General features: G+C 47.2%; 1 protein-coding gene across 1 annotated transcript in view; it reads left to right on the forward strand.

Moving 5' to 3' along the window:
- Positions 1-21,290, forward strand: part of SBSPON (somatomedin B and thrombospondin type 1 domain containing) — a 77,001-nt gene that overhangs the window by 49,270 nt on the left and 6,441 nt on the right. Inside the window, exons 4-5 of the mRNA XM_030303897.1 lie at positions 2,819-3,455; positions 14,211-14,405. Coding sequence (XP_030159757.1) covers positions 2,819-3,455; positions 14,211-14,405 — 832 coding nt within the window. The remainder of the gene's footprint in view (positions 1-2,818; positions 3,456-14,210; positions 14,406-21,290) is intronic.

Consider the following 21,290-nt stretch of genomic DNA (forward strand, 5'->3'; position numbering starts at 1 on the left):
AACACGTGACTCTGCCTCTGACAAATGCCCCCAAACCAGTCTCAGAACCCACCGTTCTGTTTGTCAACCTCAGGAGGGTCCCTCCACATCCTTGACAGCATTCTGGATGCCTTTAATAACTCTCTAACCATCTCACATTTTCTTTTCTTTAAGATTGTGCTGGTTTCTTTTTCTTTTCTTTTTCTTTTTTTTTTTGAGAGAGAGAGAGAGAGAGAGAGAGAGAGAGAGAGAATGAAAGAGAGACAGAGCATGAGCAGGGGAGAGAGAGAGAATCCCAAGCAGGCTCCAGGCTCGGCATGGAGCCCAATGTGGGGTTCGAACCCACAACCTGGGATCATGACCTGAGCTGAAATCAAGACACTCACCTGACTGAGCCACCCAGGCACTATCTTATATTTTATTTGTATCCAAATGCTTTGGGAAATTATTTGTATTTCATTTCCACATATTATACTAGTTACAGTATTTAGCATAGCACTTAATCTGACTTGTCTCTATTTTCCATTACCATCCCACCACCAGCAGCAAGCTTTAAGTAATGGGAAGAACTCTGTAATGTTTTGGAAAGAATAATTTTAGTTCTAGTCCCCTTTGTCACTAATTAGCTACATGTCTAATCTCTGTCATCTGCTGAATGGGGGTGCCAATATTTTCCTCACAGTTATGCAAGGTTGAGTGAGATCATATATGTGGATGTCCTTTAAAATTACTGCATTCTGGAATCTGATGAACAGAAAGACCTCTGTTCCCCTCTATAATTTTACTAATCTTGGACAGCTTCCAAAGACAACATTTCAGAAGAAAGGATGACTTTTAAGGTGCATTTGATTACTTCCTATATTCACCCACATGATCACTGGGATGATTCCTGCTCTCCAAACATCTACCAGACATGGGAAACAAAGTGACAGATTGTTACATTTGACTGCACCCAGTCTCCAATAGTATGTGGACTCAAATGCTCTAATGTCAGTGTCCCCAGCTTTGTCCCGTCCTGTAGGAACTTTTCCTTTGCTTGGGCCTGTTAGGGGAGTCTTATCTTGATGTTTGCAAGACGGTGCAAGCTTTAATTTGAGACTGTGAATTTTTTTTCAATGTTATTTACCAGAGGCAAGCTCCCTTTTATATTTGACATTAAAGTAGTAATCATTATTTGTGGTTTTCTTCTTCTTCTTCTTTTCAACATTGTGCTTGCCTCTATTTTGCACACTATTAAAACTGAGTTTATCTTTTATTTGGTCGTAGGAGTGGAAGGGGACATTAGGACGCTAGTAGGTATTATGCCTACTGTGTGCTCATTACACACATCCCCTCATTTCTGTAGACATCTCACAGTAATCTGAAAAGGTGCAGCACTCTGTGTTTGAGATGAGAGCACTGAGGTGATCGGTCAGAAATCATAGAATCAAACTGGACCGAAACCTCCTGAGCACAGACCCCTGACCTTCCTGGCTCTGGTTTTTGGTTTGGTTTTGTCTAGGTATAAGGAAAAGGGCAGTGGGGGGGAAAAAGTATTGGAGCAGACATTTGACATTATATGTTTAATCCTTGTAAACCAGAGGTGATGTTCTTCCACTCTCTGTGTCACTTCATTTCTTGTTTTATTCCTGAAAATGAACTTAGTGGATCATTTTCCTTTCCTCTGTTTCTGGAACAATTCCAGATTCTTGTGGCATTACAGAATAAGCCTCCAGCTAAAGGCATTCCATAAACGAGACAGCCTTAGGGAAGAAGAGGGGATAACTTACATGAATGTGTTCGTACAAAGCTGCTAATAAAACCTACAACACAGGTAAAGTCAAAGGGTGTAATTTGCTGACAAAGATTTTTAGTACCAACCACCAAGAACTCAAAAAATAAAACATTTTTAAACTGTGTATTTGGTTAAATTGCAAAGCTGCGACTTAACTAAAGAGTAAAAACAAAAATGAATTTGCAACCTTGAGATTTATTGTGTAAATAACGACAAAGAAAGAATTTCTTTTTGACTTTAGGGTCCCGTAGAGCTCATAAGATACACTTCTTACAATGTATGAGATGGTTTTTCACTTCACAACGTTTTATTTTGCATTGTCTTACTACTGTTAAAGGATTTTTTAAAAAACTTTTGTCACTTGTTTCTCTAAAGCGTAGAGGAAATTCCTCTATAAGAAATCTCTATATGAAAAAGGAAGAAAATCAGTCTCTGAAATTCATTAGAAATCTTGGGTTCACAGACACAGAAAACTCTATATTCCTGGTTTCTTATCAAAACCATTATAGTTTAAGTGATTTGAGAACATAAAATCAAATGAAAATTCCATGATAATTTTTGGTTAACAAAAAGAGTGAGGTGAAGAAAATCCAATAAATTTGGAGAGAAAGGGGAAGGAAATGTATGAGAAGTTAGGCGCTTTATTAAAGCAGGCGTTATTGCTAGGATATCATTAACAGGGTTTCTTCGGGGGGAAATCGGCTTTGACAGAAAGCGGAGCACAGTTTATTTTTTAATCCTTTCCTTAACATTCATCAGTTGCCTCTTGAGTGAAGCAAACTGGCATTTCCTTGGGGCAGGAATGTCTCATCTGACATATAGCAGAAAGAAAGGATGCTTTCTTTGGTTTTATCCCGTCGTTTCTAAGGGGCCGCTGTGGTCCTCAGGGACTGGTGTGGGGGTGGCGGGGGGGGGGGGGGGACTACAGTCTGAGTTTTCCTGGGCGAAGTCAGGGTGCCTCGCTCACACTGTGCCGCTGAGACCCGTTTGCTGCGCATCAAGCGCTATTCGTCTCCAGGCTTGTTGCTGAAAATGCCCACTCATGAACGTGACCCCAGGTGTTAGGAAGCAGAGTCCTGGAGGCTGGGGAATGCGGCCGCCCCTGGCCGAGCTGCTGGCGATTCCGATCGCTCCCTGGGTCGCCGGGATCCCCGAGCACCTGCCGCTGCTCTCATCCCGGGGCGCTCCCGCGGGCTAGGGGCGCGGGCTCGCGGCGGGCGGGGCGCCGATTGCGGGGCGCGCCGGGGCGAGGCGCCCTCCCCACCTGCGAGGTGGCAGCCGCGGCACCCCGCCCGCGCCCGGACCGGCGCGCCGCCAGGGCTGGGGAGGGCGGCGCCGAGGGCGGTGGGCCCGGCGCGGGGCAGGGCCGGGCCTGGGCTGCGCGTCGCGGTCCGCTGGGGCTGCTCCGGGCCGGCCGCTCTCCGAGGAGCACACACCGTCTCGCTCCGAAGATCTGCGGCGCGGCAGGCGCCGCCCGGAGCTCTGGCCATGAGGAACCCTGTGGATGCGCTGTGCGCGCTGGCGCGGCTGTGGCCGGGGACCCTGGCCGGCTGCGCCGAGGCGGGGCGCTGCTGCCCGGGCCGGGACGCCGCCTGCTTCGTGCGTGGCTGGAGGTTGGACAGGGTTTACGGGACGTGCTTCTGCGACCAAGCCTGCCGCCTCACGGGGGACTGCTGCTTCGACTACGCCAGGGCGTGCCCAGGTGGGTGGCGGCGCCGAGGGTGGGGCGTCGGCCCTTCACCAGCAGCCGAAGGGCACAGGGTCCCACAGCAAGGACCGCGGCCCCAAAGCCAGGACACCCCCCCTCCCCCAGCCCTTTCCATCCTGGCGTGTCCAGACCGTCTAGCCTGGCCTACCCGTGACCCCTCCACCCAGGTACATCTAGCTCCCTCCATCCTAGGGTCCTCCAGCTCCTTGTGTCCAGGCACAGATTGTCCAGTCCCTTCCGTTCAGCTACACCTGCGTCCAGGGATCTCGCAGTGCTCTCCATGTGGACATAACCACTCCAAAGCACCTCTCCCCACCGGAACCTGGATGGAAGGGCCTGGAGCCATCTGTTCTCCTGGAAGCTTGCTGGGGCTCAGGAACCCCAGTCTGGTGGGGCCACCTCCTACCTGGGAAGATGGCATGCCAGGTTCCAAGGGCATGCCCCTGGGCCAGGCTCCACCATTTTCATTCTGTTAACCCTCAGGGATCTGAAGTGACTTGTGACAAGTGATAAGGGAAGGGGTGTGTAATTCTCCCGCTCAGAGCCAAGGGCTTGCTCTGGTAGAGTACTTGTGCAGAGCAAGTTCTTGGAGGACCACAGTTGTCCTCACCTCTAGACTCCAGCAAGTAGCACAACCCCTTTCTCATAAGAGGAGTTTGATCTGCTCCTTGCGTTCAATTTTCTCTATCTAGCACGATAAAGGGTTTTCTCTGGGAGTTCCTATTATATTTTAATCTTGCTGGTTTTCCTTGAGGGTCCGCCTTTTTCATCTTTAAATTTCCCTCAGTAGCACAGCCCCTGGTTAAGGGCTCAATAGATGTTGATTTAATTAAATTAAAAGATGAAATGGGGAGTATGGTTCTAAAGAACAAGGTTTACCTGAGAGAAGCCAGCTCTAGAAATAAAAGTAGCCTTGTTTCCTGTTAATCTCATCACCCAAAATGCCTCGTGTACGTTAGGGTTTGACCTCAAGGACTTCCACATTGTGACTTCCTCCGCATCTTCTTGGGAGAGTAACCCGCGGGTCTGCGTCATTCCTCGGGGAACCGGGGGAGGGCGCTGTCTGCCTCCGCCTTGCTGGAAGAGGCCACTGGCCCATGGCAAGATATCACCCAGACCTGGTACTGAAGGAACACGATTGAAAAACATTAAGATTTCCCTGACCCTGCTTGAAAGCTAATGATTTACTTGTGAATATTGATTCTCTTTTTGATAAGCTTCTTTCCCTCTTCTGCTCCAAGGCCACGGTATTTTGCTACTGAAGTAAGGTAAAGAGTCAGTTATTTAGGAAATGTAGTGTCCAGGGTCCCCAGCCCTACCCCGCCCCTGCAGAGCATCCTACTAGAACTCCCATTTGCCTCAGTTACCTAGGTCCCTCAAGCAAAGCCTCTGTCACTATGGCAGAATCACTTTCTCACAAGTGATTCACTTACATTGTAAATACAGAATTCCTGAAGACCAGATAATGTGCCCTAGTCTGTGGTAAGCACAGGGATACAAAGAAGATGAAGACACAGTCTCTGCTCCCTACAAGTTCACGGTCAAGCAGGGAGATACACCTGTGAACCACCTGCTACGTGCTTAGTGCCAAAATAAGGGATCCAGGAGGCAAGAAAGGAAAAACTCAGAAGACCTTCCAGAGGAAGTAATGTGCCAGCATAGTCCTGGAGAATGAGCAAGAAGTCTCTAGAAGGGGAAGGGGAATTCTAGCAGGAAAGTATCACATGGTCATTCAGCAGTTACCTGTGGGTGTCTGCCTTTTGTGCCGGGAACTAGGCGGGGCCCTGAGGCTGCCCTGGCCAGCAGGACAGACAGTGAACGCAGCTAGATATGGAGAGATTCGGGCACAGAAGAGGCATGGGGAAGGACAGACCAGAGTCATGAGAAGAACTTTCCAGTGAAGCCTTACAGTGCTATGAGGAGTTGTCTGTACGCGGTCACAAAGAAATCCCTTACTCTCGGTCCAGGAGGTAGAAATATTAAAACAAAGAGTCTGTCATTTGGGAGTGGGGATATATTGGGTACGTAGGAGCAGAGAAGAGATGACCTTATCACCTTGGCAAGGGCTCAGAAAGAAATCACAGCAACTTGGTGCCTGGGCAAGAGCTGTGAACAGTGGGCATGGGGAACTGAAACCAGACAAAGAAAGGGGCCCAAAAGAATCTTAAAAAGCATATTCAGCCTTATGCCCTTCCCCAGGGAGTTAGCGGAGAACCTCGCAGGCCTGAGCAGAAGCAGACACAGGACCTAAAAGGCTCCTAGTTGGTAAATTCTCTGTGCCTGAAGTTTCTTGGGAGAAGAGGAAGAAAATAGACACAGTTGGAAGTGGGCCACTTGGAAGACGGAGCCTGCTCTCCCTGCAGAACTGAGGGTGAGAGGGGCACCACGGAGCTGAGATGCTCAGTGCCTCAGCCCCACGCCGCGAAATAACTGTGCTGACTCTCGGGGCCTGTGGGAGCGGCTTACAGATGAGGGAGCTGGGGCCTTCCCAGGGCTCCCCCATTGCTAAGTGGACGTGAATGGGCAGCACAGTGACATCTGAACCCACTGTGCCTGATTTCAGGCTGCCACCTGGCACATCTGTGGCGCATGGCTGTGATTTACTCCTAAATACATCACGGTGTAGCAGCTCAGGGCCTGCCAGTCACTCCACATACATAGAACCATTAAGACCCTTAGAGTCTCTTCTCCTTACCCCATGTGATGTTACCTAATGATGCTGTCTGAAACCTTTTTGACTGAAATTACATTATATGTGAACCAAAAATGAGCCATGTCTGTAGAACTAAGAATGCCTTACTTCTCTTCCTTCTGATGTTTTTCTTCTTTGTAAACACTTTTTTTTTTTTTTTTTTTTTGGTGTGGCTTAGAGATGAAATCCTGGAATTTCTCTTTCTAAATAGGAAGTTATTATTTTTTTTACTTTGTAAAAATAAAAATAAGTTATTGGGCCTATGGATTTGCTGAACTGCCAGAAATTTCTGAGACGAATGATCTCAGAAAAATCTCGTTATGGTGATGGCATAGGTTTCAACAACAATTCTATACCTCCATTACTGACCCTCCCCCCCCAACAAAAGAATAGAAAAATTCTCCATTGGCTGTGCGAGACCAGGGGTGGCAGAGGTAGAGGAGGGACAAATCTATACCCTGCTCTGGAAGAACTTCTTAGATATCAGGCTCACCACACTTGTGGTCCTAGAGTCTGCATTCTAAGATCACAGAAACAGTAGGCTGTAGATTTTTGAGGAGCGAGTTCAGGAAAAAGTCATAATTAACCCAAGTGGAGCAGGAAAAAAATTGAGTAGCCTGTGTGAGGCAGTCTCTTCTCCTAGATTTATGGGGAATCTAGGAAACTAACTGGCCCATATCTGCTGACTTCATAACTGGAAGGAGAAGGAGCAATGTCCTTGAAACTATGGGCTCCAAAGCTTACCCAAGGAAAGGATGTCACAGTCTACGGTGATTTAGAAAGTTGAGGCTTTCCTGGAACCATAGCGGCCCAAGAGACAGCGTGTGGCTTCCCCTGCCTTTGTCTCTGCAGGAAAAATGAGCAGAGCCTGGCGCCAGCATTCAACATGACTTGACTTTGCAGGCTTGGGCTGCAGCCCTGGGTGTTCAGTGCAGGAGGGTGAAATTGTCAGCTCTTCTCCAGCATTTACGCTGTGCCAGGCACCTCATAGCTGTACTCTTACTTAGGTCTCACGACCCACCACCATGGTAAGCAGAGCCCTGGGAGGTTGGGCAATTTGTCCTAAGGCATACGGCTAATAAGTGATGGAGTGAGATTTGAACCCAGGAACTCTGAGTCTGGAGCCCACATGTTTAAACATGATGTCTGGACCCTCAGAGAAATGAGGCTTTATGAGAAGCTGTGTACTTTGCAGGGTAGGCCCCAGATAAATACTGGTGGAGTGAGTGAGCCCTCTCTCTCCTTTGACTCACCCCTCAAGGGCAAACAATGTGTCCTGCCCCTCTTTACAGTCCCCTGACAGCTCTCGTGGTTGTCAGAACAACCTGAGCCGTCATTCCACCGAGGGGATGTTATCTACCCCAGCCACCTGTCCTTTCAAAAATAACATTTTCCTTCCTTCACTGAAAAATATGCTTGTTGCAGAAAATTTGGAAAATACAGAGATGCACAAAAGAAGAAAACAACTCCCCTGGAAACTTACTACCCAGTAAAAGCATAATTATCTTTCTGATTTGTATACCTTTTTTTCTGTGTTTATATGGTATATAAAATTCTATTTTTCTTTTTTTTTAATTTTTCTAAGTTTATTTATTTTGAGAGACAGAGAGAGCAGAGGAGGGTCAGAAAGAGAGGGAGAGAGAGAATCCCCAGCAGGCTCCATGCTGTCAATGCACAGCCTGATGCGGGGCTCAAATTCACAAACTGTGAGATCATGACCTGAGCTGAAACCAAGAGTCAGACACTTAACCAACTGAGCCACCCAGGTGCCCCTAAAATTCTGTTTTTCTAATGAGGCAGTCCTTTTTATTGTCTCGCTAGCATTTCATGAACTTGACCAGTTAATGTCTCAAAAGAAAGAAAAACCCACTGGTGGCCAGGTAATGGTTTATGCAAGATGAAAAAAAAATACTTGATCATTTTGTTGGAGCTTTCCAGGGAGGGTGGGGTAGGGAGCAAATGGGAACATGGTCAATGTAGTCTCATTTGACCCTCAGAGAAGATTTGACAAGATTTCTCAGAAAAAGGTATATATATAAGAGAGAGAGAAAGGCCTATGACATTTAAAATTGTGTCATTATGAGATGTGTGTGTGTGTGTGTGGTAAAGGGGATGCTGTATTTTTCTCCCACACAATGTCAGGAAACAAATGCTATGTGGTAACAGTACTGCTGTGGGTAAATTACAAAAATATTTCCGGGGTGCCTGGGTCGCTCACTTGTTTAAGCGCCTGACTTCAGCTCGGGTCTGACTTCAGTTCTGACTTCGATCTCACAGTTTGTGAGTTCGAGCCCTGCGCCGGGCTCTATGCCGACAAGCTCAGAGCCTGGAACCTGCTTCAGATTCTGTGTCTCCCTCTCTTTCTGTTCCTCCCCCACTCACACTCTATCTCTCTTTCTCAGAAATAAACATTTAAAAAAATTTTTTTAAAAAAGAATATTTCGCAGGAATGGCTAGGACTATTTGAACTTAACAACATGAGGAAGAAAGCACTTGTTCGTGGGTGGCCTTGAACTTTTAGGTGGCAAAGAGCCAAGCAGGCAGGGCCAGATCTGTGATTAACCAAGGAGACACTGCATGAAAATAAGAGCAAGGTTTTATATTAAGAAGAAATAACCCAAACTATATTTATGAAATGAAGGACTCTGGCTGTCAGCTCAGTGTGTGTGTGTGTGTGTGTGTGTGTGTGTTTATGTGCGCTTGTGTAGCATAACAAGAGAAACATTAGAAATATGTTTTTTTTAGTTACCTTTTGGTGCCTAAGACAGAATAGCGTGTCTAATTCTGGGTGCCCCCACTCACCAAGGCTGTGAATGGGTCTGGAGAAGGCCCAGGGGTCATTCTGAGAGGGCAGAGTGTCTATAGAAAGATGGGTCCGACAGCTGGAGTCATCAACCTGAAAAGTCCATGCTAGAGGGACGGTGAACCACTGAAATGTTAAGTCCGTGAGCCACACGGATAAGATAAACATAGATATTTTTTTCCCCATATTCTGAAATTCTTGAGTGAGGGAAATTTGGATGAAATTAAAGGAAATACCACTCCATGCCACTGATAATAAAATGAAAGAAGCTTGTTATTTTCAAGATGTGGTACTGACAGGAGATATAAATGGATTTGAAAGGATTTGAAGGACTTGGGGCTGCCAGGAGAAGCCAAGAGCTACGTAACCTAAAGGCACAGAAAACCAAGCTCCTTCCAGCAACACCCTTTGGGGGCACCTTTGCCAGCAGAGCTCAGACAACTCTTGCCCAGGTTAAGAATTCCCATATTTTTGGGGCGCCTGGGTGGCTCAGTCGGTTGAGCGTCCGACTTCAGCTCAGGTCGTGATCTCACAGTTGGTGAGTTCGAGCCCCGCGTCGGGCTCTGTTGCTGACAGCTCGGAGCCTGGAGCCTGCTTCGGATTCTGTGTCTCCTTCTCTCTCTGCCCCTGCCCTGCTCACACTCTGTCAATGTCTCTCAAAAAGTGAATAAACATTAAAAAAAAAAAAAAAAGAATTCCCATATTTTTGGCTATGGGAATTTCTGGTTTTGCTCCTGTCCTTCCATCAGCTTTCCTTCCCACTCTGGAGCCTGAGTCAGTTCTTTGGCTTCTAACTAATGATATGAGCAAACCAGAATCGGTTTCAACATAGAAAATTGTTTAGGAAGGAGGACGAATTTGTCCAATGCCATTTCATCCATCTGTCTGTCCGTCTGTCCATCCATCCATTCAACAAATATTTATTGAGCAGCTACCAAGTACCAAGCACGAGGCATGAAATGAAATGAAAAAATAAAATCATGGAAATATTATAAGGCAGGGAACACTGAGCTCTGAGAGGAAGTATTTTGTGGTGTGGCAAGTGGAAGGCTGAGGGTGGCACTGGGAGAGTACTTAGATAAACTGGCCAGAGAAGGACTCCTGAAAAGAAATAATTCATCTGGGGGCGCCTGGGTGGCTCAGTTGGTTAACAGTCCAACTTTGGCTCAGTCACGATCTCACGGTTCATGAGTTCCAGCCCCATGTTGGGCTCTGTGCTGACAGCTCAGAGCCTGGAGCCTGCTTTGGATTCTGTGTCTCCCCCTCTCTCTCTGCCCCTCCCCCATTTGTGCTCTCTCTCTCTCTCTCTCTCTCTCAAAAATAAACATTAAAAAAAAAAAGGAAATAATTCATCTGGGACCTAGGGAATGAACCGACCCCAGCCATGCCCAATGTGGGAAGAACAATCCCAGCAGAGGGAACACATAACAAGCTTCCAGACTGTGACAGAATTTGGTGTAAGGAGGCCAGCGTGGCTGGAGCTTGGAGTGGAGGTGGGGTGAGGGTGGGGGGGCAACTCCAGGTGAGCGGGGGAGGGGCACAGGCTGGGTCATACAGCACCTTGTAGGCCACAGCAAAGAGTTTGATTTTATTCCAAATTCAAAAGCAAACCATTAAGAGAGTTTAAAAAGCCATTTACTATTATTATTATTATTATTATTATTATTATTATTATTATTATATTTTTAAAGATTAGTGGTATCTTTGGTAAGGTAATTGTACTTGGAAATGACTGGATACCCCTGTTAGGACATGTGAAATGTGCTCAACTCTTTTTTTGTTCAGATTCCTTACTGAAATATATAACTCACTTCACTGTTCTTGGCCATTCTCCCTGTGGCTGTGGTAGGAACATCTGATAACCAGAAAGCTCTCGAGGAGAGGGGACTAGCCGGTACCTCAGGAAGGATTTGATAATCCTTGAGTCTGGATCTATCCATTATCCCACTTCGTAGGGTGCTGGGAGTCAGGGGTGCCCATTGGGCCTAAAGTAGGGGGTCTATGTCTCTGTTCTCTTCAGTGTCTCCTTCTCTGTCTCTGTTCTTATTACACTCCTTGGGACCACCTCCCAAATAAGTTACTTGCATTCAAATCCATGGAGTTGAAACAAAGGAAGAAAGAAAACGGCTTGCCCAGCATTCTGGCATCCACTAAACCTAAGCTTTGTTTTATTGTACAAGGGGTGGGATGATGTTGTTAAACTGTAACCATTAGGACATTGGGAAGCTGTGACAAGCCTGGAGTCAGAGACGATCATGTTGCTCGCCAGGTCTGTTGACCTCCAGTAACAGCTAGTGAAATGTGAAGATTGAGAAAGTCAGATTTTAAGAAAGAATATTTTGATATGCTGGCTATAGATGTGAATACTAATGGACGAGTTCACAGGAAACCTGTGTCATGCGGTTGTAATATATGACTTGAAATGATAAATCTGTCAGAAATTCCCGTACTTCCCCTAGCCTCCGTGACCAAAGATCTCTCATGATCTATGATGAATTGCAACCCAAACAATCAAAAGTTCACAAATTAGGGGCGCCCGGGTGGCTCAGTCGGCTAAGCATCCGACTTTGGCTCAGGTCATGATCTCCAGGTTCGTGAGTTCGAGCCCCACATCGGGCTCTGTGCTGACAGCTCAGAGCCTGGAACCTGCTTTGAATTCTGTGTCTCCCTCTCTCTCTGCCCCTCCCCGTTCATGCTCTGTCTCTCTGTGTCTCTCTCTTTCTCTCAAAAATACATAAACATTAAAAAAAATTTTTTTAAAGCTCACAAATTAATCATGAATATAATCTTTTGTGCAGAATAGGAATAAATATCTCAGATTCCTCTTCCAACTCAAAATATTTTGTGGAACATCTTTTTAGTCATGAACTTTTACTAGGTGAACTTTTTTCATTTTATCTTACAATGAAGCCATCGAGATGATGTTCAGGACCCAGAACTTTCTGGTTTTCTTTATGAGGCTGTTAAAGTCATGGATTGGAAACCAGTGGATTGGAAACCAGAGACATAGTGTTTTCCAAAGTCAAACCTGAACTGACAGGAACAACAACTGATTCAGTGATTCTGTGATCTGAGGATGTTAACTATGGGTCAAACTAAACATTGCACATGAGACACAAATGCTGAAGAGATACCGGGAAACTAAATTCAGTCAGAAAAGTGTCCCCAATGTCATCTTTTATAATATGGATAGCATGTATTCAAACCAAGGCCAGATCACTAAATTCTGAGCCAATGCATGGCAAATTTTTATTTTACAGTGATGTCCAATGTTAATCTTTGAAATAAGTGTTTTGTTTTTCATTTAAAAATTTTTTTTAATGTTTTATTTATTTTTGAGACCAAGAGAGACAGAGCGTGAGCAGGGCAGGGGCAGAGAGGGAGCAAGACACAGAATCCAAAGCAGGCTCCAGGCTCTGAGCTGTCAGCACAGAGCCCGACGCCAGGCTCGAACTCACAAACCACAAGATCATGACCTGAGCCGAAGTCGGACGCTTAACTGACTGAGCCACCCAGGTGTCCCAAGTGTTTTGTTTTTTCAAGTGAATTACTAGGGGTGTCTGGGTCGGTTAAGTATCCAACTCTTGATTTCAGCTTGGGTCAAGATCTCATGGTTTATGGGTTCGAGCCCCACGTTGGGCTCTGCACTGACAGCACGGAGCCTGCTTAGGATTCTCTCTCCCTCTCTCTCTGTCCCTCCCCGCTCTCTCTCTCAAAATAAATAACCCTAAAAAATAATTTAAAAAAACAGATAAAGTGCATTATTAAGTGTTCAAGGCCAACACATCAGGGCAAGACTAACTAGATTCAGGGATGAAGAGATTTGGGTGACAGAATTTTGGAAGAATTAAGGACAGAAGGAGTCCTTCTCAGTCAGCTCCTAGCCCGGCAGACTTAAATCCAGCTAGCTCTATGGCCCAATTAAATCACGGGATCGTGAAAATAAAAGGGGAGGGATCCACAAGAAATGACCGGAGCAGGAAGTGGACTGTTACTGATTTTCTGAAGGATATGCGGGTAGCAGGGATTGGGAACCAGTCTCATGTGCCTCATTCTTGCTCCCTTAGGTACTTGACATGTGGTGCCTATGAGTTTTTAGATGATGAATAAATGCATGTTTTACAACAGTCTGAAGTTTTTGAATTACTGACATGTTTATGTTGTATGTGACCCTTTTCATGTCAGGGTTAGCTATGTGCTGCCAAACGATTGGTCCTCCCACATCCATGAACCCTCAACTGGAGAGCACTGTGGGTCCAAATTAGTCTTCAAGTACAAGCTGTGAGAAGTCCAAATCCAGATTTCAGAGAAGTTACAGTGCTTTCTTGGTGAAGACGCTGTAAGCTTGAAAGTATGAACATAGTAGGGAAAGTGGGTCACATTTTGTGAGAAAGAAAGAGTTTTCGTCTCTCGTTCATAGGTACATCTTTTGTTTTCTTATTCTTTTCTTAGCTACAGTGTCAAGCCACCTAAAAACCCATTAGAGTCCTTTTAAAAGTTTCATTAGGACTTTAAATGGGAAAGTTAAATGTACAACTGCATTGATTTTCCGGTCCTGGCCAGAGCATTGTCCCCACAGCCAAATTCTTGCCCCCAACTCTGCTTCGTCATGCGTGACCATGAATACTATTTACTTCTGTGGGTTCTGGTTGTTCTTCCTTAAACTCCAGCCCTCACAGTTTCGGGGTCTAAGAGGCATAAAGGATGATAGCAGAGCACCTAAGAGAAGCCTCAAGTGTAGAGGTCCCTTGGTGTGGCCCTAAACCATGTCTTACGGACACACGATGGGGATAAGAATTGACTTGGGAATTTTATTTTATTTTTTCCCTTTACGTATTCTACAATGAACATGTACTGCTGTTACAATGAAAATGTTCTGGGCAGGGGAGGATGAAATGAAAATCTAGGAAAAACAGAAGCAAAGATCTTATCTAAGCCCAAGGAGTATGAGGAAGTACCCGAAGGCAGGCGTCACTCTTTACCTGGGGTGCGTCCCTGGCTCAGAGCCACGGTCAGGATCCCAGAGTAGCTGCCGGCCCGCCACCGAGAGGTGCCGGTTATCAGCTAACCATCAGGGCGGGTGGAGGCCATGTCATCTGAGCCCCCGCTGTGACTGTGTCCCTCCTTGCTCCGGGGCGCAGGCAAAGCGCGCGGCCTGCGTGGGCTGAACTGGCCTGTGGATGTTGGCGGGAGCAGCCTGGAGGCCGCTGGGTTCACCCAGGTGAGCGTCCCATCCCACCGTGCTGTTTTTCAGCTCGCCCTTGCATCGTGGGGGAGTGGAGCCCCTGGAGCGGCTGCGGGGACCAGTGCAAGCCGGCGGCCCGCGTGCGGAGGCGCCCGGTGCGGCAGGAGCCTCGGAACGGCGGCGCGCCCTGCCCGCCCCTGGAAGAGACAGCCGGCTGCCTGGACTACTCGACGCCCCGGGGCCAGGACTGCGGGCACTCCTTCGGTACTGAGGTTTTCGCGGTGGTGGCTGCCTTTGCTGTCTGTCGTGACTGTCCATGTGTCGTCCCGTAAAAGGCCTTGAGCGGAGCGGGGAAAGTTCCGTGCGCTGCAGGCAGTGGGCTGGGCCGGTCCGCCCGGAGTAGGCAGGAAGCTCGGGAAATGCTTGATAAAGGAATGAGTGTCAGCTGCATGGGTGCCTCCCTAGGCCACGCCGCCCTCCCTCGGTGTTTTCATAACCCAGTGGTGGCCCCTTCCTCTCTGTGCGCGAGCGCTCGGGGTAAAGGACATGTGCACTGTGGTTTGTAGCAAACTCAAGGCGGCGACTTCAGGGAGCATGACAGCGTTTGGCACTGGAGTAAGTGCCCCTTAAGGGTAACCATCCATCTTGCACTTTTAATTCCTGTTCCGTCAGGTACACTCATCATACACGTGTGAAGGTAGTAGAAAAATGATTACTTTCTAAACAATGTCAAATTACCCTCCTAAAACCCCAGTTCTCCCCTCAAGCTGGCTGAATTGGGGCTGTTGTGATCAGATTTGTGATTTGGCAAGATCATGCTGGTGGTGGTGTGGCCAATGGAGGGACCGGAAGTCGGCTCACGAATGAGTTGGGAGCCGTGGGAAGCGGACAAAGAAATAAGCGAAAGGGCTACCGACCATGTGTTGATCTGGATTGAATCTGATAGAGGAAAACACTGCCTTCTCAGGATCACAAAGATCGTATGTTTTTCATAGGAACCTGGACGTTTTTATGCCAACGTCATACGTTGAGGCCAACGTTTGATGGCCTCATCAAGCCATCTTGGCCCTTTTTTTCATTCTGTGCGCAAATGCTTATTAAGAGTCTGCCTGATACCAGGCACTGGGCTTGGTGCCAGGGCTACGCTGGTGACATACGCTGGCCTGGAGCATGCTGTCCTGCGGCTCACAGTCTGGTGGCAGGGGAAGATGATAATCAGATGATCTTAGGAAAGTAATCCCAGAAAATTACAGCTGCAATTTGGTGCAACTGGAACCAAACAAGGGAGAGATGTTCTGAGCAAGCGTGTATGTAATAAGCTGGTTTCCCCTGGTCTTGGGGGAGGAGGGGAACCACAGGAGGGGGAGGGGAAGGGACTTCCCTAAGCATGGGGAGGTAAGGCTGAGAAGCCTAGAGTTTTCCAGGCAGAGACTGGCATGGTGAACCAGATATCGGGTATAGGGGCTTCAAGGGATTTGGGGGTTGATCTAGGGAAAATGACCACAAGAGGTGGTAATAGGCAGTAAGCTTTATCAGGCAGTGCTTGGACAGTGTTGCAGGAGAAGGGGGAGTGCAGAGGCTTTGTTGTGGGGACCACCATCCAACAAGGGAGAAGAGGAATCCGCCAGGGGTCTGTGTCTAAGTGATGTCAACTCCAGCATGATGTGGAGTGTCTGGGGCAGAGTTTCAAAGAGCAAGGGTGGGAGCAGCTTGGGGTCTTACATCTACAAGGTTTTAAGCTCATCAATGGCCCACAGGTGCCAGCTGTAGTTTCACAGGGTATGAAAGGCAGGCAGGGCCTAAATGGCTAAAAATCTGCTTGTTTGGCACTTTTTAAAAACAATTGGATGCATAAAAATTTGAGTTTGCTGCCAGGAGGCTTTGGAGCTAACAGGTCTCAGCCTGCTGTGAGGAAGTGTACAACCTAGGGACCCTCTTTGGCTCATTTGTATAATATGGGGAAGCACAAGGCCCATCTGAGAAGTTGAAGGAAGGCCAGAGTCTGGGGAGCACAGAGAGTGAGGCTGGCATTGAGAGAAGAAGCATCTGTACTGACACCCGCTCTCAGTACAGGGCCCCGGAGCTCCCTGTTTAGGATTTTGGTCTTTATCTTAAGAGCCACTGTAGCATTTTCTGCTGTGGTCAGAGCTGTGATTTGAAAATATGGCTCTGTGGGCGCCTGGGTGGCTTAGTCAGATAAGTGTCGATCTGTTGGTTTCGGCTCAGGTCCTGATCTCATGGTTTCTGAGTTTGAGCCCCACATCGGGCTCTGTGCTGACAGCACAGAGCCTGCTTGGGATTCTCTGTCCGCCCCCCCCCCCCCCTTACCCCTGCTCACGCTCTCTCTCTCAAAAATAAACAAATAAATATTAAAAAAAGAAAAGAAAAGAAACTATTGGTCTGGTAGAGGAGTGGGTAGTGGAAGGGCCAGGGCGGCGGCCTCTCATGGATACGGCAGTCAGATTCGACTCCCAGGGAAATAGTTTAGTGTTCACAGACGCGGTCATGGAACAAAACCATATTCAGCTCATGAGCTCTGCAGAAGCACTGTAGAAAACACTCACGGAGGAAGTCGCTCTAGGACATTACTGATTTTTTGAATGCCTCTTAAAACCTAGTGTTGGTGTATCAGGAAAGCAGCCACTTTGCTCATTTACAGGGTTTGGCTGGTAGAAAGTATTTCTGAAGTACATTTGACCCTTCAGTGCTCACCAGGCTGCCACAGACCACTTCGAAGCCCGGTTCTCCGTATCTCTTCGGCTTAGTTCAGGTCACAGGAAGACAGACAGGAAGGCCAGGGAAGGGAAGGCTATGGAACATGGAGCAAGGGCACCAGGGAGCACTGAGCCCGCCCCCTGCCCCCTGGGGGTCTCCTCTCTGCCTGGAGGTGGCTGCTCCTCTGTCCTCTGGCACAGCCCACAGGCCTGTCCTCCTCCTCATGTCCTCTCCCTGTCTCCCACCCCTCCCACCCAACTCCAGTAAGAGGACTTTCTAAAGCAGCAGTCTTCATATGTGACTTCCCATAAAGTGTTAGTGACTTTGAACTAACACCAACAGGAGAAATCTGGACTCAGTGGCCTCCTTTCCTACTAAGGTAAGGTGAAATCCAGTTTGGGAAGAGAGGTGAAATCTCTACCTGGGCCAGGGGCACTGGCATTTGCAGCTCTACTTTGGTCCTTGAGATGCACTTTCCTGTTGTAATGTCTTAGAAATGATGACCGCTGTCACAAGCTTGTCAGGGGGGACAGGACTCCTCAAATATTCCAGTCTGGTGGTTCCTAAAGTGGGGTCCCCAGCCGGCCGCATCAGCCTCACCTGGGAAGTTGTTGGAAATGCAAGTTCCCAGGGCCCCACCCAGACCCACGAGATGAGAATGGCTGGAGCCAGGCCTAGCACTGTGCTTGTAACAAGGCTTGCAGGGGATTCTGCTGTTCACCGAGGTTCCAGAACCACTGCTCTCGCCCAAGTATGGCTAGTGGTTCTTCCCTGAGTCCCGACTCATGGCTGGATCACTTAAATGACACTTTCCTGAAGGCAGAAGCTTGCCAATGCAAAACAGGGTGTAGGTCAGGAAAATGTGGGATAAATTGGACAGTTTTCTCTATGGAAGAACTTCTCAGAGGCTTTATTATGCTAATAACCATTTTCATTCTGTAAGAGGGAGATACGGTATGGGCTGCTTTCCCCCCTTATTTGAATAAATGACCCTTTTTCCAGGGCGCCTGGGTGACTCAGTCGGTTAAGGGGTTAAGCCTCTGACTCTTACTTTTGGCTCAGGTCATGATCTCACGGCTTGTGAGATCGAGTCCCACATCAGGCTCTGTGCTGACAGCATGGAGCCTTCTTGGGATTCTCTCTCTCTCTCTGCCCCTCTCCTGCTCACTCTCTTTAAAAAATAAATAGACATTTAAAAAATTAAAAAAAAATTAATGACCCTTTTCCCAAGGGGATCTCAGTGAATCATTAGTGTTCTGTGGAATACACCTTGGAAAATGATGGGCCACAAAAGGGAAATGAGAGCAGTGACATGAAAATCGAATTTGGTGGATTGCCCTAAGCCCTGTGTCACCGTGATTCCTATGCATTCACTTAAGATCCACTGAGCATTAACAACGGCCAGCACTGTGCTGGGGTCTGGAGAAACAGACTCGAACAACAAACATATCACGGCTAATTGTAACTCAGGGTGATGACAAGTGCCATGATAGAAGAATGCTCAGATTGGTGTGGAAGCATGGCGAAGGAGCACCCACCTCCCCCGGGGGCTCTCCATCCTGCTGCGTGGTCACCTGTTATGCCCCGCGCCCTACTAGACTCTATGCACAGAGCGGGAGCCTTTGGTGCATGGAGTAGCAATCCCTCACATTTTCACGGCAGAGAGCTCCTATAGACATTATTGATTCAGTGTTCGTAGCAATCCTGTAGGAGAGCCTATTCGTTTCCTGTGGCTACTGTAACAAACTACCCCAAACCTAGTGGCTTAAAACAACACAACTTTATTATCTTAGGGCTCTGTGGGCTAGAAGTTCAACCCAGGTCTCCCTGGGCTAACATCAAGGTGTTGGCAGAGCTGTGTTCCTTTCTGGAGGCTCTGGGGGAGAATCAGTCCATTTCCTTGCATTTTCCATCATCCAGAGACTGTCACATTCCTTTCCTCATGCCCCCTTTTCCATCTTCACAACCAGCTGCATTGCATCTCTCTGTGCTTCCTTTTGTAGTAACATCCTCCGACTTCCTCTCTGAAGGACTCTTGTGATTCAGCCCATCTAGAAAATCCAGGATAATCTCCCCATTTTAAGGTCGACCATTCATTCCATCTGCAACTTTCCTTCTTCTTGATGAAATAACATAATATTCTCACGGGCCCTGGAGATTAGGATGTGGACACCTTTGAAAGGCCATTATTCTTCTTACCTTGGAGGTAGAATAGCATCATTATCCTTGAAACCAAGAGGACACTGGAGCTCAGGGAGGTGACAGCATTTGTGAAGGACTTCCAGAATCTAACCCTGGATCTCAGGGCTCTAAATCCTGTGGGGTTTTCCCTCTTAAAAAAAAAACAAAACAAAACACAATTATTTATTTATTTTGAGAGAAAGTTTTATGTTTTATTTATTTATTTTGAGCGGGGGTGGGTGGGGGTAGAGAAAGAGGGAAAGAGAGTAAATCCCAAGCAGGCTCCTCCCTGACAGCATGGAACCCAATGCAGGGATCCATCCCACAAACCATGAGACCGTGACCTGAGCTGAAACCAAGAGTCGGATGCTTAACCGATTGAGCCACCCAGGGGCCCCAGGGTTTTTCTTCCTGATATTGCTTTGCTGTTCCTGTTATCATTAGAGCTAAAATCGCAGTTATAGGGGCTCCTGGGTGGCTCAGTCATTTAAGCATCGAACTCTTGGTTTTGGCTCAGGTCATGATCTCATGGTTCATGAGAACGAGCCCTGTATGGGGCTCTGTGCTGACATCATGGAGCCTGCTTGGGATTCTCTCTCTCTCTCTCTCTCTCTCTCTCTCTCTGCCCCTCCCCTCTTGCCCATGCATTCTCTCGCTCTCAAAATAAATAAATAAAAATTTTAGAAAATAATAATAAAATAGGGGCGTCTGGGTGGCTCAGTCAGTTGATGGTCCCACTTCAGCTCAGGTCACGATCTCGTGGTTTGTGAGTTCCAGCCCCACGTTGGGGCTCTGTGCTGACAGCTCAGAGCCTGGAGCCTGCTTTGCATTCTGTGTCTCCCTCTTCCGCTCTGTTTTTCTCTCAAAAATTAATAAACATTAAAATAATAATAAAATAAAATTGCAATTACAGGTTCTGGTAAATGAGTAGAAATAGGGAGGCCCTGTGAGGCTAGTGAATGAAACCCCACCCCTGAAGCTCTCTTATTAATGAAGATCAAGTAGCTATTGAATTTTTCCCGTTTCCTTTAATGCATATCTTGACTATATGTTTATCATAAAAACAAATCCAAAAAGCCATATGATTATCTTGATTGTACATACGGACTCCTTCTGAAAGGAGATCGATGTGTATCATAACCTGTGTGTGTCCAGGCTGGTGTTCTGTCATGTTCTCCGTCTGTCCTCGTTTACACTGTACCTACAGACCAGTGGTTCTAAGCCTGCTTTGGGGACACCCCGTTGTGTCAGAGGACTTTATGAAATTTTCTAAGCAAATTCAATTTACTTTCATGTTCAAAGTAAGTATGTGCCGCGCCACGCTTTTACAAGTCGAGTTGTTATAAAACCGAACAATGGTAGGCTGAAAGGATGCCAGAAAAGTTGGCAAATAGCCTCTTAACAAAGACTCTATTACATTTGAATATTGTTGCCAGGAAGGGGAAAGGAGGGGGAACTAGCTTTTATTGAGAGCCTTTGTCCCCGGGCACCCGGCTACGTTCTTCCACACGTAAGCTGCAGTGGAACTGAAGGCAAAAATAATTTCTAAATTACTTACCACTCTTAAGTAATGGAAATTAAATTAAATTAATATTAAAAAGCGGTGCTGGGTCAGAGACCTCCAGGCAATCTGGCTCCTGGTCTATTTTCTGAAGACTCATGTGGGGAGAAAGTGCCCCCTGTCTGCAAAATGTGCCACCGAAACAAGCCCAGGTCTTGAGGGGCTAGGACACAGAAGAGACAAGTTCCAGAGTTACTGGCTTGCTTTTATTAAAAAAAATTTTTTTTAATTTTTTTTTTTTTTTATTTTTGAGAGAAAGAGCATGAGCAGGGAAGGGGCCGAGAGAGACACACACACACAGAATCCAAAGCAGGCTCCAGGCTCCGAGCTGTCAGCACAGAGCCCGATGCGGGGCTTCAACCCACGAACTGTGAGATCATGACCCGAGCTGAAGTCGGACGCTTAACCGACCGAGCCCCCCGGGTGCCCCACTGGCTTGCTTTTATGATGGGTCATACCCTCAGAGGTTTGACACTGAATGTGGACGGTAGATCTTAAGAACCAGAAGCTATCTCCTGTGTTGGGGTTCTCGCTTCATCATTTACTATGTATTTTCCCTTCATTTAACTTGTCTGAGCCTCAGTTTTCTGCCGAGAGCACCTCATTCGTGGCACCTCTCTGTATAAAGCTTTTGTGAAGACCAGTGACACATGAGGAGAAGGTACTTTGTAAATAAGCAGGCTGTAAGCATA

Source organism: Lynx canadensis, chromosome F2 (genome assembly GCF_007474595.2).
Source record: "Lynx canadensis isolate LIC74 chromosome F2, mLynCan4.pri.v2, whole genome shotgun sequence".
Lineage (NCBI taxonomy): Eukaryota > Metazoa > Chordata > Mammalia > Carnivora > Felidae > Lynx > Lynx canadensis.